Source organism: Onychomys torridus, chromosome 2 (genome assembly GCF_903995425.1).
Source record: "Onychomys torridus chromosome 2, mOncTor1.1, whole genome shotgun sequence".
NCBI lineage: Eukaryota > Metazoa > Chordata > Mammalia > Rodentia > Cricetidae > Onychomys > Onychomys torridus.
The window spans coordinates 91,903,249-91,919,622 of record NC_050444.1 but is presented as its reverse complement, the minus strand read 5'-3'; the positions used below and the strand labels follow the sequence as shown (position 1 = coordinate 91,919,622).

Genomic DNA, 16,374 nt, shown 5'->3' with positions numbered 1-16,374 from the left:
TGTCCCCAAGATCTCATGTCCATATCACAATATAAAACACAGTCCTACTTTAATAAAATAAAGCAACACAGTCTTTTGTAAATTTCAATAATTTGCCGGGTGGTGGTGGCACACGCCTTTAATCCCTCCACTCGGGAGGCAGAGCCAGGTGGATCTCCGTGAGTTGGAGGCCAGCCTGGGCTACCAAGTGACTTCCAGGAAAGGCGCAAAGCTACACAGAGAAACCCTGTCTCGAAAAACAAACAAACAAACAAAAAACAACAACAAAAAATTCAGTAATTTAAAAATCAAAGTTCTTTTTAAAAATCCACTAACTTTAATGTTGGTTCCTATAAAATCTATACTATGTCACCATTTCTTATTTCTAAAAAAAAAAAAAAAAAGCACCAGGGCACAGGAACATCATATTAAATCAGAACCACATACTAACTGTGAAAATAGATCAGTGTCCAATATCTGGGACTCACTTGTGATATTCTGGGCTCCAAAGAGCTTGGAAAGCCCCATCACTCTAGCTCTATAATCAATAGTACACACAGAGGCTCAGCATGCTCCAGTCTACACCTGCCACTGCCCTTGATGATCACATCCCGGGGTGATGGTATCTGCATCTGAGACTAAACCTCCACTGATAGCTACCTAGCTTCATTTCAGGAACCCTGATTCTGCCACATGCTGCCAATCCTCAGTTTTCTTCCATGACCCCTTCAGTCATGGGGTTTGTACTGTAACTGAGGTTGCATCATTACAAATGGCTGTTCCTGGACCTTCTTCAAGGACTCTGAACCTGCCACATAGTGCCGAGCCTCAGCTGTTCTTCCTGATGCCTTTATGCCTTCAAAAGCAGTGTAATGTGGGAGACTCATAGACATGAACATGTTTGGCTTTCAGGTTGAGATGCAGCTTTGGCTCTCCCTGGACCAAAGCTCCTGTGTGCTATTACTCCTGAGGAAACATTTCTTAGAAGATTTCGCCTCAGCGATGGTGGTCTTACTAATAACAGCTGACTTTTCTTCCTCACCTAACCATTGTTAATTGTTCCAGTAAAGCAAAGGTTTCCTTTCCACAGATTCTTAATGAAAAGTATCATGCAAACAACCCTGATAGCATCTTTTCTTTCTTCTGAAACTTCACAAGCCCGGCCTCCATTGTTTTACATTCTTTCAGCCTTATATCCTAATTTCCCCAGAACAGCCCATTAAGCTCTAAACAGTCAATCTCTGTTGTGCCCCAAAGCTCCAAAATCATGTAACAATCTTCTCCAAAACCAACATGTTCAGGTGTGTTCCAGCAAGACCCTACTCTGGGTACCAATTTTTTAAAATATAGTTTCCTTATCTTTTTTTGTTTGTATGTTTTTTTGTTTTTTCGAGACAGGGTTTCTCTGTAGCTCCAAAGCCTGTCCTGGACTAGCTCTGTAGACCAGGCTGGTCTCAAACTCACAGAGATCCACCTGCCTCTGCCTCCTGAGTGCTGGGACTACAGGCATGTGCCAGCCACCACCATGACAAGGAAGATGTAAGGTAATGGTAAGCCGCGAGCCGCGTGGCAAAGTATAGATTAATAGAAATGGGCTAAATATAAGAGTAAGAGCTAGACAATGGTAGGCCTGAGCTAATGGCCAAGCAGTTTAAATAATATAAATGTCTGTGTGTTTATTTTACAAGTGGGTTGTTTGACTAATAGGGCTTGGCGGGGTCTGGAAGGAAGCTCTCCAACTACAAAGCACAGCCCTGCCTGCCCAGGTTTGCTACAAACAACAGTGGGATAGGCCTTATTACATCAATTAGCCATCAAGAAAAGGACTCACAGATATGCCTGTGGGTTAATGACGTTTTTTATTGATGAAATTCCTCTTCTCAGGTATATCTAGGATTTGAGTCAAGTTGACAAAAGCTAACAAAAACACCAGATAACCTTAAGATGTATGAAGTTGACAGTTAAAGCTAAGCAGGACACCACCTAACAGTAACAGAAAAAATAATTCTAAAGAAAAAGGGGGGAAGATCAAGAAAAAGTTAAGCCTTTTTTTTTTTTCAAAGATGTACTTACCATTTTCTCAAATGGATTCTCTTATTTCCCTGGAATACCACAAACCCTGCAGCAGTGAATCCTAAAAATGCTGTAGCACCTCTTGAATCCTGAAGATATAAAAATAAAGAACAATTTGGATTGAGAAATTTAAGTGATAAATAACATGATCATTTTCCTTCATCTTGGGTTAATTCAAACCAAGGCTAGCAACTATAGCCATAACCTATTAAGATGGAATTCACTAGAGTTATGTATTGTTTTTCTTCCAGAAATAGACATCTTGCTCTAGCAGGAACCACATAAAAAAATAAAGGTTTCTTCCAAGCACTCTAGTTTCCAGTGTTTTGAATTGCTTGTGCTCTGGATCTTCTCTGTAATGCCAGAAAACTATTCTTGGTTGCTTTTAGCTCTCTAATACAATGAAACCAAAACTTTGACCATTTCTGCTAGCCTGATTCAACCACATGCAGAATTTCTGGCAATATCATTATAAAAATCACCAGAAAAAGTCTACTTAACTCCCAGCCAAACCTGAAACTCCAAGCAACTCATGGATAACTTTAGGTCAAGAAATAACAGAAAAATTCAGTGAGTTTCCAAACAAGAAAATAAACAGAGAGGAATATATTTCTGGAAAGAATCTGAGCCATTGAATGAAATAAACATTTATATCATCACTAGGGGCAACTGGGAAATATTATAAAATAATTGTACCAGCATAAAAAGAAGATGCATATGTCAATACAAACAAGTAGAACCATCCTAGCACATTCATGTCACCTGGCAGCCTAGCTGCCATGCTCACAGAGTCTGAGGTAATTGGGGTTGGGTAAGCTCTGGGCAAACAGATCTTTATGATGTTTCCCGAGTACTGATAATGAGCTGACTGGGCTGAGTATACTAGATCCGGTACTTAGCTGATAAGCTGGCTTGGTCTGGGTAAATATAAATGCTAAAGAATAACTACAAAACTTATTTTCAGTATCCTGATTGACATGAATTCAGTCTAGAATTAGTGCTATTATCTGGTTGATACATAGTTAAAATGCAGAAAAGAAAACTTTGATTGCATGAATCATTTCTCAGGAATATGACCAAAAAACCAATTTAGGAAACTGATAAGAGGAAATTTGCCTGTCTGGATAGCTAAATTAGCAAAGTGCCAACCATCTAAATTTAAAGATCTGAGTTGAGATCCCCAAACTCACATTTAAAATTATCTGGGTTTAGGGCTGATGATTTAGCTCAGTGGTAGAGTGCTAGAAATAAATAAATAAATCTGGGTTTGACAATATGTGCTTGTAACCCTAACTTTGGTTATGGAATGAGGAGAGGTTATTTAAAATACCAGCCTAGCCAAATCAATAAGCTCCCAGTTCAGTGAGAGACTCTTTCTAATAAAACTGGGGTGTAGAGAGATTAATGAAGACACCCAGGCTGACCTTGGGCCTCCACATGTAAGTACATACATGTGCACACTCACCTACACCCATGTATCACACACATGAGAAAGAGATATAGACAAAGATAGAAACACAGTGAAACAGTGTGTAACTCTGAGATAGAGCATAGGCAATTCTGATAAAAGTTGTTTATGTTCCATCCTTGTGGAAAATGTTACCAAATAATGAGAAAAAGAACAAGATCCAAAAATATTCTCACTTAATGTTACTTAAACTGTTTCTATTCTTTCTCTTCCACTTTCTCCATTTTTGAAGACTATGTTGAAAAATTAACATAATTTCTTTTTCATGGCTGTAACATAAGTTACACTAATTTGTTGGTCAGAGCCTTCCAAGAGACTCCCCACACATACAGCTTATTGCTTTGTTCTTGGTAACACCATAGTGGTGGAAGGTAGGATCCTATTGCTGAAGACACCATGCACTTCAGAAACAGGGCCCAGAGACCTCTGAGCTGGAGCTGGTCATTAAACCCTCACTATGGGTATGCATGGTACCAGAAGATTCCATGCAAGCTTCCAAAGGAGTGAGAGAACCAACAGTCCTACCCAGCCATAATGCCTATGAAGCACATCAATGGCCAGCAAGGCATGATAACCCTAAGGGTGCAGCAGTGGCAGGCATATCTTGGCAACAACCAAGAACTCTCTAATGGGACTAAAATCATGCACAACAAGAGGGAGACCGTGCTTCATCCTGTAAATCTAGCTAACTACTCAGTGCTAATGAAGTCATGATTATTGGAGGAGAATTTATAACTACTAATTTTCTAAACTAGCATAATCTCTAACAACAATTCCTAAAGAACTGTCTTTATACCCACAGAGAAGTGTATCCTTCACTTACTATCAAGTAAACTTCTGTTTTAAACAGATGGGGACTAACTATTATAGAAAACCACATTCAATCAAAATGCAGAGTTGTAGAGCCCAGTCCCAATGGAACATCCATAAAGCATTCCCTTACTGAGGGCTGAAAGACAGTAGGAATGAACGAGGAGTACTGTGGGTCTGTGCCAAGTGGCAAAGTTCCCAGGGAATGAAGGTGGGTGAAGCTTCTGTGTGCAGGTTGCTGCAGTACTAAGTTAAGTCAGGATAGTCAGGAATGGGAGACAAGAATTATAATAAAATTTGCCTACCCCAGTTCTAGCCTAGACACTGGGGCCTATGGTACAGAGTGATTCTGTGGGTACATAGGCATCAAAGAGGAAGAGATATGGGCTTGAAAGAAAGTCTGTAAAGGGTGGCCCCAAGACTACAATTTTGTTGGTAAAGACCTTGAAAGGAAACTTGTTTGAATATTCTCATTTTCTGAGGGAAATCATCATTAGATAAATAAATGCATACATGTGTATATATATATATATAAATTTAGGAAAATTTGGCTACTCCAATATAATTAGTGAGCATCTCCAGGTCTCTGGCACAGACCCCAGTCACATTCAAAACATGTGATCATAGTCTACTTATGTCTTCCAAATGATTGTTATGATAAGGCTGTACAAATCTAAGGGTATTCTGCGAGGCCTACATGACAATAATTTTATTTTGGGCAAAATGATGATTATATAGTGACCTGCTTGAAGCAGTTACCTTGCATGGGTGAGGATCTACCCCGTAAGTCTCCAATGTATGAGCTTTCAGGAGTAGGTTGAATTCAGCAATTGCTGGGCTCTGACCTCTAAAATGACATATACACACACATACAAAAAAATCATTAGAGAATTCAAATAAAATGCAATCAACAAATATAAGTAGTCCCTTTAATCAATCAAATATTTTCTGTTTAATATAAAGATCCTTATGTCAATAAGAATAGGTACATGCTTCAGTATTTCTCACCATGCAGAACCCTTTATGAATGTCACATTTTGTAACTAATTGTACAAAAATACACTGCCGCATATTACCAGCACAGTGAGTATACAGTTAATAAATATTATCAAGTTACCAGTAAGGATGTCCCCACAAATTAAATCTAATACAAAAGAAAACTCAAGATCTCTTCTTTACTACGTATTTTTAAAAGATTATCTGGGATGATGGTACTTCTTCTTTAGACCAGAAAGAGGGCAATCTTATTCCCCCAACAACAATCCTAAACAGAACCTTCTTGGTATAAAAACACTTATAAGTAATTCTACACAAAGCCCCGGATCATGAGAGGAAGTCTCAAATATTACTTCTAGAATTGTCCTCTATGTTGATGAACAAGCTGTGGGCAAAAGGGGGTTAGCATATACAGTGTCAGGAAGAACTGACTTGTACATTGAGATTATGTAATATTTCAAAGATCCAGCTTTGACTAACAAGGGCATCTCACATGTACCACAGAGAATCCAAACCATTCCCAGTCAAGGAGTGTATACTATGGAAAAACAGGAAAAACATTTTATATTCTAATTACAAAATTATATTGTACCATTAAATCTAACTGAAACCAAAGTTCTACATATAGAAGGATTGTCACTCAATCCCTCAGAATACTAAAAAAGACTCGTTGTTACTGTAACTTAAAATGCTGTCCATGTGCTTCCTCCCTGAAGCATTTCAGTCCTTCCTTTATTCTTACTGCATGGAAGTTTTGCTTCAGTGTATCTGCAGAGCATCCTCGTCATAATCAGTTCACTCTCTCTTTCCTTGATATCTCTGTCTCTGTCTCTCTAACACACACACTCATACTTGCTTTAGGACAAAGCCAATGAAGTTGTGCTATCCCAAATATTACTGAAAACGATCCATTCTGACAGCCTTCAACGCAAAACTTCAGCCTTAGTAACTTGGACAGAATTCACGGAGCACCAATATGAAAACCAATGTGTCTCTTTGCCTCCTAAAGTTTCAGGACAGTGCCTCTGCATGGACTCATACTTTTGTCTTAGTTGAAAAGCTCTCATTCTACCAGACTGGTTAGAACTCTTCTGCTAGGGGGCTGGAGAGATGGCTCAGAGGTTGGGAGCACTAACTGCTCTTCCAGAGGTCCAGGGTTCAATTCCCAGCACCCATGTGGTAGCTCACAACTGTCTGTAACTCCAGTTCCAGGGGATCTGACACCTTCACACTAATGCACATAAAATAAAGTTAAATGAATTACATGAAAAATTATGAAATAAAAAAAAGAACTCATCTGGTTTATAGTGATGGCCACTTTCCTGATGATGAAATGGTCGGTGCATTTTTATTTTATTTTTAATTTAAAAATTATTAATTTTATATGCATGAGGGTTTTGCTTGCATGTACGTCTGTGTACCATATACATGCCTGGTGCTCCGGGAGGCCAGCAGGGGGTATTAGACACTGTGGAACTGGAGTTACAGATGGTTGTGAGCTGCCATGTGGGTGTTGAAAATTTAACCTGGATCCTCTAGAAGAGCAGCAAATGCTCTTAATCATGACTGAGCCATCTCTGTATCTCCTACTAATACATTTTAAAAGCCATACATTATTCTTTTGTAAAATTTAAATTGTCTTTAAGGTCCATTTTTCTTTTTCTAGTCCATGTAACAAAGGTTACAGTTCGGTTCACCCTTTACACTTTCATATGCTATATGCTTGTTCCTTAGAATGATAAGTTGAGAGATGGGCTTTTTTAGATTTTTGTGACCAAGTGCAAAAGTCAGTAGGGATGTTACCCTCAAAAGCATGATTGCAGTTCTCATGACATCCCAGTTAAGATGTGAGAGAGAGGTATTATAAATAGAACAATACAAGGGCTGGGAAGATGGCTCAGTGTATAAAGTGCTGTTGTGCAAGAATGATGTGTCTTTTACAGAACCCATGTGAAAGACTGACACGATAGGGTGCACCTATTGCAATGTAGGAGGTGGAGACAACAGAATCCCCAGAAAATCTCACAGGCCAGATAGCATGGTGTACATAACAGTGAAAAACAAGACTCTGCCTAAAATAAGGTGGAAGGCAAGTAGAGACACCCGAGGTTCTCTGCTCCACTCTATGCCACCCTACAAGCATGCATCTGTATTCACACACACACACACACACACACACACACACACACACACAGAGAGAGAGAGAGAGAGAGAGAGAGAGAGAGAGAGAGAGAGAGAGAGAGAGAGAGAGAGACAGAGAGACAGAGACACAGAGATGGAGTGATTCAGATAAAGTAAACTTAGCTCCTGAATGGCTTGCCTCTTGCTATGGTATTTTGTACTTCCAAACATGCGCTCACCATCCTGCCATCTGTAATGTTGCAATACAGCCAGAGCTAAACAGATGATCATGTTGTATTCTTGAATCTATAACAGTAGGAGCTAAACAAATCTATTTCCAGCCTCTAGTGTTTGTGATAACAACAGAAAGGAATAGACGAAGATGGAAGGTGACGAATTTTCCCTTACCTATGTGATATTTATGTGACCATGTCTCATGGATATTTAAGTTTTAATTACCAAACTTAATACCAGGTGACAGCAGAGTTCCAGGGCTGCCCAACTCCAGGGGACTTTCAGTTAAACTCACGGATCTCTGCTAATCAGAGATTGTTATCCAGGGTGTAAAAAGACAAAAGGTAGCATGAAAGAAATAACATCAGCAACGAGGGCAACCAAGAAAGTCATAGTATCTAGACTACTTTTTGAACTCCCAACAATCAACAAGCAACATTTAGAAAATACTAATAACTAAGAAAAATGGACAAAAGTCTTAACATATGCTTAACAGGTAGGCAGTATAAACAGTCAACTATGTGGAAATAGGTTCAACCTCTTCACAATAAACAGAACATAACTTGGAAATACAAAAGACTCAACATATCTGGGTGTGATAAAACTAAAAAGACTGACAAAAACTAGCAACAGTGAGGGTGCACAACAAAAACAAGCATCCTGTGCTGACAAGGAAAAGCAAGTTAGTATAATTAATATGGAAAGGAAAACTTCGGCACTCTCTGCTAATACTTACTTTGTTTATGAGAACTTAGAGTAATTCTGCTCATAGTTACCCATTCAGCATAATCATAATTGTTATACCAAGAAACATATAAAAGTTTCACAGTAGTGGTTTTTGTAGTATCAAAATACAGAAAGCACTGTAAATGCACATCTACTAGCAGTAGAATAGATAGAAGATGTAATACTGTACAACCATAAAATAAATAAATGAGCCAGGTGGATCTCTGTGAGTTCAAGGCCAGCCTGGGCTACCAAGTGAGTCCCAGGAAAGGCACAAAGCTACACAGAGAAACTCTGTCTCAAAAAACCAAATAAATAGATAGATAGATAGATAGATACATAGATAGATAAATGAATAAATAAATGAAATACAAAGATATACAGAAAATGGTTTAATACCACAAGTATAAAGAGCAAGAGAACCTAAAACACATTAGTAAGTACTGAATGTTCTATAAGTTTAAGGGAGAAAAGTGAAAATGAAATTAAAGTATTGAAATTCATATGTGTCTTAGTAACAGGTCTTAAGTTTAAATCTAATCAATTTTGAGTTGACCTTTATATAGTTATCCTGGCTAGTTTTATACCAACTTGATATAAGTTCTTGTCATCAGAGAGGAGGGAGACTTAAATGAGACAAAAAAACCTCTGTAGGATTAGGCTGTAGGTAAGCCTGTGGGGTATGTATATTTTTCAAATTAGTGATTGATGTGGGAGGGTTCAGTCCATTGTAGTTGTGCTTGTGATCCTGGGTTCTATAAGAAAACAGGCTGAACGAGCCACAGAACACAAGCCAGTAAGTAAGTAAGCACTCCTCCATGGCCTCTGCATCAGCTCCTGTCTCTAGGTTCTGCTCTATTTCAGTCCCTGTCCTGGCTTCATTTGAAGCATATGCAAAAATAACTCTTTCCTCCTCAACTTACCCTTGATCATGGTGTTTCACCAAAGCAACAGAAATCCTAACTAGGACAATAGTGAAATGTGTGGATCTAGTTTTATTCTTTTGTGTGATAATAATTGCTTTTCCCAACTACCATGTGTTTTGGGCTATTTGCTGCACATCACTGCTGTAAGTGCATCAAATTATTTTTGGGCTTCCTGTTTTCGTTCATTGCTTTTGTATCTACTTTATGCCAGTATCATGATGTTTTGATTAACTACAGTCTGATTGTATGTTCTTCAGTCAGGTAGTGAAATGTCCTCAGCTTTGTTCAGGTTGCTCAGTTGTTTTGATTATTTAGGGTCTTTTGAGGTTTCATCTGAGGTTTAGACTTAATTGTTTCCTTTTTCTTTCCATTAGATTTAGCATTTGCTCCCTTATTACCCCTGAACATGACTGAAAACAAAATCTACTGAAGGGAAGTGTCAGTTAGACACAGTAAAGCATAAGCTCATCTTGAAAATATAAATCCTCATGTCAGTGTTGCTTGCTTAGGTTCGTCTGCAAATTTCTGCTAGCTAAGCGTCTGAATGAATTAGTTGACAAATTTATACACAAAGAAGGAATCATTGCAAATGTCAGAGAAGGCAAGAGGATAGTGCCATAGCAGCTAAGGCAGGAATTAAAAATACTGAGGACATGAGACCCTCAAATTACTGAGGAACAACTCATTTAATAATTTGCTTTCACAGTAATTAAATTCCATTCCTGTAGTCTCCCACTGAACCTTAGTTTCTGGAAAAACTTTGAATGCAACAACAGAAAATAAACATCTTCTGCAAGATGAAGCTTCTCTAATGAGACATTGAAAAAAAAAAGGTCCAGAGATTAGATGCATTTTGTTTTTAAGAGACAGTAATTGTAATATATAATTCTCTGAAGATTCTATTAAATTTGCTGAGGTTGGATAATTATGTATTTAGCTATATTTTTCTGTTCTATGTTGCATGTCCTGACTACTTTAACTAACAAGGAATAGTCTTTCTCATATTGGTCTTCAACAGTCTTCCTCATATTGTCTTCTTTGAGTATGCCTTTACGTACAATATAAAACATACAGCTCCCAAGATAAATGGTTATTAATCACCACTAATTTATAATGAGTTATTGACTGTTGCTGGCCATATCTGAACTGATTATAAAGTCCAAGCAGAGAAAGGGATGGGTTTGGTGCTGCCTGATCCATTTGAATATAGAAACTCCAGAATTAAATTCAGGGGGAGAAGACCAATAAAACATTCTCATTCTGGGCAGCGGGATTATCCATTTGAGTTAGACTTTGCTGCAACTTGGTTAGGACTTTAGTCATCCTACATTGCTTCAACTCATCACAGGCAAGAAGTACCTTGCCCTGGATGGCATTTGTGGTATCTCAGAGTAATATCATTCAGTTGTCCAGCAGATTAGAGGTTTGGCTATTTGATCTTATTAATATTTGTGGCATACTCCTCTTCTACCATTCCTCATTTTTTGAGGATTATGAAAATAATAAAAGCAACAACAGCAACAGATATGAGTTTCTGCTTCATATGACATGGTAGATTTTAATTCATCCATCTGTCTTTAGATCTCAGAAGAAATAAAAATAGTATTTTGATGTTTATTTCATTTGTTTATTTAGAGTTAGAGGATATCAATGTGGCATATCTTTAAGTATCTGAACTGGGAAAGAAAGTCTCCAGCCTGTGAATTCTAATCTTTGACTTAGAGATAGATGGTATATATTGAAATCGCCTATTCGCATGGCCAATACTAGATACAACATGACAAATATGAGCAGAGATCTGGTATGAGAAGAGAATGAAGGCAAACTGAGGCCATACAGGACTAAGGCTTTGAGAAAGCAGTAGCACAGAAAAATGACACAGCAGAAGTCCTGGTCTTCTGACTCTTTCAATCTTCCCAGTCCCTCTTTGTGATGATCTTTGAACTGAACATTTAGGGGTCGTGTTATAGATGTATAGATTGGGGCAGGACACACCATGGTCAGTTGTTTTCTTCATTTTGACTAGTTGTGGTTTTATGTGATCATCTTCATCTGCTGCAAAGAGAAGCTTCTTCATGAAGGCTAAGAGCTACATTGATCTGTGGGTATAAGAATACCTGTTTAGAATATAGTTAAAAATTATACTGGTTTAGGAAAGTGGCAGTGGTGGGTTCTGCTCTAGGTTCCATGCTCTCACCAGCCATTGATAGTTTACAGTACCAGGAGTGAATTCCATCTGAACTGAGCTCCACGGCTTCTTCTTTCCCCTATATGTAGTTGGAGAGCTTACCTGTAAGCCACAAGCCACGTGGCAAAGTATAGATTAATAGAAATGGGCTAAATATAAGATTAAGAGCTAGACAATGGTAGGCCTGAGCTAATGGCCAAGCAGTTTAAATAATATGAATGTCTGTGTGTTTATTTTATAAAAGGGGTTGTTGGACTGATAGGGCTTGGTGGGGGCTGGAGAGAAGCTCTCCAACTACACCTATAGAAACTTTTTAGTTTTATGATGTCTCTTCTATCAATTGTGGGCCTTAATTCACAAGCTAGTTGATTCCCACTAATAAAGTTCTTTCTTACACCTATGTCCTATAATGGAGAGTGCTGCGCACAGCCGCACCCATAAGATGGCGCCGGCTTCCGCCCCCACCTTCCCGATGGTGAGTGCTCTCGGGAGTAAACAACTCCATATTTGCCTTGGTCCTAGGATCTGGCTTGCTTCCGTGAACCTGGACCTATCCGCAGTGCCCACGTGGCAGGCTGGGGTTGACCACCCAGGGACTATTTAGGTCGTGGGCGGGCCTTCCCCAGGGTCAGAAGATTGTTCAAGGTTCCTGAGTAAACAGCTGAAAGAAGAGCTTGGTGTTGCATCTTCCTTGCTGGTCGAGGCAGTCATGACACTATAAAGTACTGTCTTTTGACTTGCAGTTTCAGTGCTTCACATTGAGGTCTTTCAGCCATTTGAACATTATTTTCGCATAGGCTGATACATAATGGGTTTAATCTCATGATTCTATGAGTGAAAAACTTGCACCAGTACACTGTCTTTTTCCAATGCATATTTCTGGCATCTTTGTCATATGTCTATAGATGGCTATAATTACATTCATTCATGTTTGGGTCTTCTGTTTTGTTCCACTGATCTAAACATCTGTTTGGGTGTGTACTTGTTATTATCATGCTTAGTATGGTACTTTTTATATTACTGTAGTTGTGTGACACAGTTTGAAATATGGAATTTTAATCACTCCAGTATTGACCTTTATCTTCAGAGTTGTTTAGCCTTATATAAATCCTATCTTCTGCAGATAGGGATACTTTGGTTTCTTCTTTTCTACCTCTATTTTAATTTCCCTTTTTATGTCTTGCTGCTTTAGCTAGTGCATCAGGGACTATACCAAAAAACAGTGGGGTAGTAGATGTTCCTGTCTTGCTTGTGGTTGAAAAATATTTTAATTCTCATTTTAATTGTTTGATAAATCCATAACACATAAAATACATTTTGATGAAATCAAATCTTCCACCACTTCTAATTCCTGGTTCTATTTTCCCTCCAAATTTCATATGCTCTCTTTTTTTAAAAGAATAATGTTTGATGAAGATGCATGTGGATTTGTCATAGACAGCATCTAGTGTATTGAAATATGTTCTCTCAGTCTGACTTTGTCTAAGATTTTTTATCATGAAGGCATTTGGGATCTTGTCAAAGGCTTTTTTGGCATCTCTTGAGATGATTCTATGATTTTTGTCTTTAAGTTTATTTATGTGATTTATTACATTTACTTTTTACACCTGTTGTACTATCCCTGTATCTCTGGGATAAAGCCAACTTGATCATGGTTCATGATCTTGTAAAATGAATACTGCTTTTATTCATAAAAATAGGATTTTATTGAGGATTTTTGCACATGTATGTTCACCAGGAGTACTGGACTGTAGTTTTCCTTATGTTTGTTGTGTCTTTACCTTGTTTTGGTATTAGAGTAATACTTGCTTCAAAGGAGGATTTTTGAATTATTCTTTCTATTTTAAGATTTTTAATAATGTAAGAAATATTGGTTATAGATATTTTTGGCAAGTCTTGTAGAAATCTGGTGTGCATCCATCCGGGGCTGGTCTTGTTTTAGTCTGAGATCTTTTTATTATTGTTTCAACTTCCTACTTGTTATAGATTTATTTAAGTTGTTGATCTCTCTTACTTTTAACTTTGGAAATCAATATGGCACTTCTTTAGAAAATTGGGAGTCCATCTCCACAAGACCCAGCTATAGCACTCTTGAGCATATACCCAAGGAATGCTCAATCATACCGCAAGGACATTTGCTCAGCTATGTTCATATCAGCATTGTTTGTAATAGCCAGAACCTGGAAATAACATAGATGCCCTTCAACTGAAGAATGGATAAACAAAATGTGGAATATACACAATGGAGTACTACTCAGCAGAGAAAAACAATGACATCATGAGGTTTGCAGGCAAATAGATAGATCTAGAAAAAAATCATCCTGAGTGAGGTAACCCAGACTCAAAAAGACAAACATGGTATGTACTCACTCATAATGGGATACTAGATGTAGATCAAAGATGACTAGACTGCTACACAACTCCAGGGAGGCTACCTAGAAAATGGGACCCTAGGAAAGACACAGGGATCACTCAATGACAGAGAAATGGATGAGATCTACATGAGCAACCTGGATGACAGTGGGAGTAATGAAGGGCAAGGTTTGAGGAAAAGAGAGCTTAGGGGAGCAGGAGATCCCAGCTGGATCAAGAACAGAAAGGGAGAACAAGGAATAACAGACCATGATAAATGAAGACCACATGAGAACAGGAAGAAGCAAAGTGCTAGAGAGGTCCCCAGAAATCCACAATGATACATCCTCTGTAGACTACTAGCATGGTAGAGAGAAAGCCTGATCTCACCTAGTCTGGTGATCAGATGGCCAAACACCCTAACTGTCGTCTTGGAACTCTCATCCAATAACTGATGGACGTGGATGCAGAGATCCTCCGCCAGGCCCCAGGTAGAGCTCCAGGCGTCCAATTGTTGAGAAAGAGGAGGGACTGTAAGAGTGTGAATTGTTGAGACCAAGATTGGAAAAACACAGGGACAAATATCCAAACTAATGGAAACACATGAATTATGAACCAAAAGCTGTGGAGCCCCTAGCTGGATCAGGCCCTCTGGACAAGTGAGATAATTGAATAGCTTAAACTGTTTGGGAGGCACCCAGGCAGTGGGACCTGGACCTATCCGTAGTGCATGAGCTCGCTGTTTGGAACCTTGGGCTTACATAGGGACACTTTGCTCAGCCTGGAGGGAGGGGACTGGACCTGCGTGTAATGAATCTACCAGGTTGAATTGTATCCCCAGGGGAGTCTTGGCCCTGGAGGAGATGGGAATGGAGGGGAGGGACTGGGGGGGGAAGGTAGGGACGGAGGCGGGAGGGGGGAGGACAGGGGAACCCATGGCTAATATGTAAAATTAAAACACAAATATAATAAATAAAAAAGGAGAAACAAAACAAAACAAAACAAAACAAAAAACCCTGTGCTTTGCTTAAATGTAGCTAAAATAAACCACCTGGTGCCAGACTCCAGAAGTTTGGCCCAGCACCATCTAAGTTTGGCTGAGCTGAGTTTCATTTTTATTTCACCAGGATTATTTCCCTGTTGGTTGTAGAGTTTGTAGGGACCCCCCATAAAACATGCAAATACACACATATATGTAACAACAACTAAATAAAAAGAAGCTATGGATTTTAAGGAGAGCAAGGTATATAGGAAGCTTGGAGGGAGGAAAGGGAAGGGGGAGAACGATGTAATTATATGTGTATTAATCTCAAAAAATGTGAAGAAAACTCTCACATTCATCTAACAACCACTGTTTCAGTTATTGCTGAAAAGAGCATTTCATTGTATGTAAAAACACGATTTGTATTTCATCCCAATATGTGGTCAACTATGGAGGATCTTCTGTAAACTACTGAGCAGACTCTACACTCTTTGGTATTTGAGAGCAAGTTCTGTAGATCCTGCTTAGGTCCATTTGATATATGATGTCATTTAATTCAATGTTTCTTTTAGTTTTTTTTTTCTCGATGATTTGTCTATTGGAGAGAATGGGGAACCAAAATAACCCACTATTATTGAATTGGAGTTAATGGGTGCCTTTAATTTTAGTAGTATGCTTTTTTTAAATCTGGCACCCGAGTTTAGTACATATATATTTGGGTTGTAATGTCCTCTTGATTAATTTGATTAATTATTCCCTTGATTATAAAGAAGTATCCTACATTGTCATTTCTGATTGATACTGTATTATGTCTCTTAATTACTTTTTTCTTCTCTTTTCTTTTTTCCTTTTTGGAGAGAGGATTTCACTACATAGCCCTGGCTTTCCTAGAACTCACTCTGTAGACCAGACTGGCCTTGAACTCACAGATTTCTGCCTGCCTCTGCCTCCCCAGTGCTGGGATTAAAGGTGTGACCCGCCACCACCTGACATTTTTCTTTTATTCTTTAATTTTTCTTGTTACAGGTATATAGGCTTACAAACTCATAACTATAAGCACTAAGTTCATGTAATGTTACACATATGTTTATGTTTTTAGGACTAATCAATCATGTGGTATTAGTTAACCAATTAGAGGCCTTACCCCGGTAAAGGCTGATTCTTCCTTTTTTATCAGTCATTAATTACCTGTAGCTCTTCATCTAGTAGTGGGGCCTTATGAAATTTTTGCTACTTGTCTTTGTTAGGGCTTCTATTGCTGGGATCAAACACTATGAATAAAAGCAGGTTGGGGAGCAAAGGGTTTATTTGGCTTTTACTTCCACATTGTAGTTCATCATTGAAGGATGCCAGGACAGGAACTGAATATACACAGGAACTCAGAGGTAGGAGCTGATGATGCAGAGGCCATGGAGGAGTGCTGCCTACTGTCTTGGTCAGCCTGCTCTCTTATAGAATCCAGGACTACCTGTACAGATGTGGCTGACCCACAATGGGCTGGGCCCTTCCCCATATGAAT

General features: G+C 38.7%; 1 protein-coding gene across 3 annotated transcripts in view; it reads right to left on the bottom strand.

Annotated features, from left to right (window-relative positions):
• The window catches only part of Frmd3 (FERM domain containing 3), a 220,515-nt gene that overhangs the window by 54,645 nt on the left and 149,496 nt on the right, over positions 1-16,374 (bottom strand). For all 3 annotated transcript variants that reach the window (XM_036179147.1, XM_036179146.1, XM_036179145.1), the window contains exons 7-8: positions 5,090-5,177; positions 2,053-2,141 (exon numbers count right to left, since the gene is read on the bottom strand). In XM_036179147.1, coding sequence (XP_036035040.1) covers positions 2,053-2,141; positions 5,090-5,177 — 177 coding nt within the window. The remainder of the gene's footprint in view (positions 1-2,052; positions 2,142-5,089; positions 5,178-16,374) is intronic.